This window comes from Molossus molossus, unplaced genomic scaffold, assembly GCF_014108415.1.
Source record: "Molossus molossus isolate mMolMol1 unplaced genomic scaffold, mMolMol1.p scaffold_m16_p_14, whole genome shotgun sequence".
Taxonomy (NCBI): domain Eukaryota; kingdom Metazoa; phylum Chordata; class Mammalia; order Chiroptera; family Molossidae; genus Molossus; species Molossus molossus.
The window spans coordinates 71935725-71937459 of NW_023425349.1; the positions used below are offsets into that span (position 1 = coordinate 71935725).

The 1735-nt window shown below is 40.2% G+C and overlaps 1 protein-coding gene across 1 annotated transcript; it reads right to left on the reverse strand.

Annotated features, from left to right (window-relative positions):
• Positions 1–317: 317 nt before the first annotated feature.
• On the reverse strand, positions 318–878 carry IFNB1 (interferon beta 1). Its single transcript, XM_036260365.1, has one exon. The coding sequence runs from the start codon at positions 876–878 to the stop codon at positions 318–320; it is 561 nt and encodes a 186-aa protein (XP_036116258.1).
• Positions 879–1735: the final 857 nt, after the last annotated feature.

A 1735-nucleotide genomic window follows, 5' to 3' on the forward strand; every position in this document is an offset into this window, starting at 1 on the left:
CAGCACTACTTTGCAAGCATATTTCAGAAAGAGCATCTAAATGGCGTCCTATAATTTTTAATGTGAGTGGTTATATAAATCAGGTTGAAATAAAAACTGCCATGTTGACTTTGTTTAAAAAAAAATTTATTTTCCAAGGTAAAAGTATAAATTAAAAAAAATAACTTAATGCATAATTTAATCTAAATAATAAAACTCTTTAACTGTCCTTTCAAAGGCAGTGCATTAGCTGTCAGTCAGTTTGAGGAGACTGGTTGAAGAATGCCCGAGGTCCCCGGCAGCATTGTCCATTCCCAGAGGCACAGGCTGAGAAATCTTCAGTTTTGGAGGAAAACTGTATATCTTTGAAGGAAGGAAAAGTTCCTTAAGAGTTCCACATGGACCACTGTCCAGGCACATCTGCTGTACATCTTGTCACGCAGGTACTGTCTCATCCTATAGTAATATGACCTCAGTTGCATCAGGGTCAGGTTTCCCGGGGTAAAGTTCCCCTCCTTTATGATTTCCATCAGGGCTTCCTCCAAACGATCCATCTGGAAATGGAGTTGCATCCGAAGTTTCGCAACAGTGGTCTCATTCCAGCCAGTGCTAGAGAAATTTTCTTCGAAAATATCAAAGATCTGCAGGAGCATCTCATGGATGACCACTACAGCTTCCACCTTCTTGATCTGCTGTGGTTGTTTAATTTTCTCAGGGACCTTGAAGTCCATCCTGCTCTCCATGCAATGTTCAGGGGCTCCCTCCAACTCACGCAGGAGCTCTGAACAGTTTGCATTGCCCCTCTTTTGTTGGAATTGAAGCAAGTTGTAGTTCGTGGAGAGAGCTGCGATGGGTAACCATAGTAGTAGAGCCATCTGGAGAGTGCACCCATTGGTCATGATGGCAAGAGGAACAGTGTTGCCTGCTACTACCTAGGCACCAAAGCAAAGGCTTCAGGGTTTGCAGAGAGAATGTCCTTGTTCCATGAGTGTGGGCTATTTATATGGCCATCAACCCTTTCTATTTCACAGGAATTTCCCATTTTCAGTTCTCCTTTTCAGTTTTCTTTTGTCATTTATATTTTGCCTAAATTTATTTTTCAATTATAGTTGACATATAATACTCTATTAGTTTCAGATGTACAACATAGTGATTAGACATATGTTTACCTTAGAAAGTGATCACCCCAAAAAGTCGAGTACCCATCTGGCACCATACATAGTACATCATTATTGACTGTGTTCCTAATGTGTACTTTACATCCCTGTGACTATTTTGTAACTGCCAATTTGCACTTTTTAATCCTGTCACCTTTTTCACCCAGCCTCACAATGCCTCTCCCATCTGGAAACCATCCGTATATTCTCGGTATCTATGAGTTTGTTTCTGTTTTATTTGTTCATTGATTTTGCTTTTTAGATTCTACATGTAAGTGAGGTCATATGGTATTTGTCTTTCTCTGTCTGACTTATTTTACTTTCCATAACACCTTCTATCCGAGTCCATCCATACTGTCACAAATGGCAAGATTTCATTCTTTTTTATGGCTGAGTAATATTCCATTGTATATATGTACCACCATTTTTTTTATCCTCACCAGAGGATATTTTTCCACTGATTCTTTTTAGATAGAGTGGGAGGGAGGGAGGGATAGGGAGAGAGAGAGAAACATCGATGTGAGAGAGACACATAGATTGGTTACCTCCCACATGATCCTGACCAGAGCCAGAGATTGAACCCGAAACTGAGGTATGTG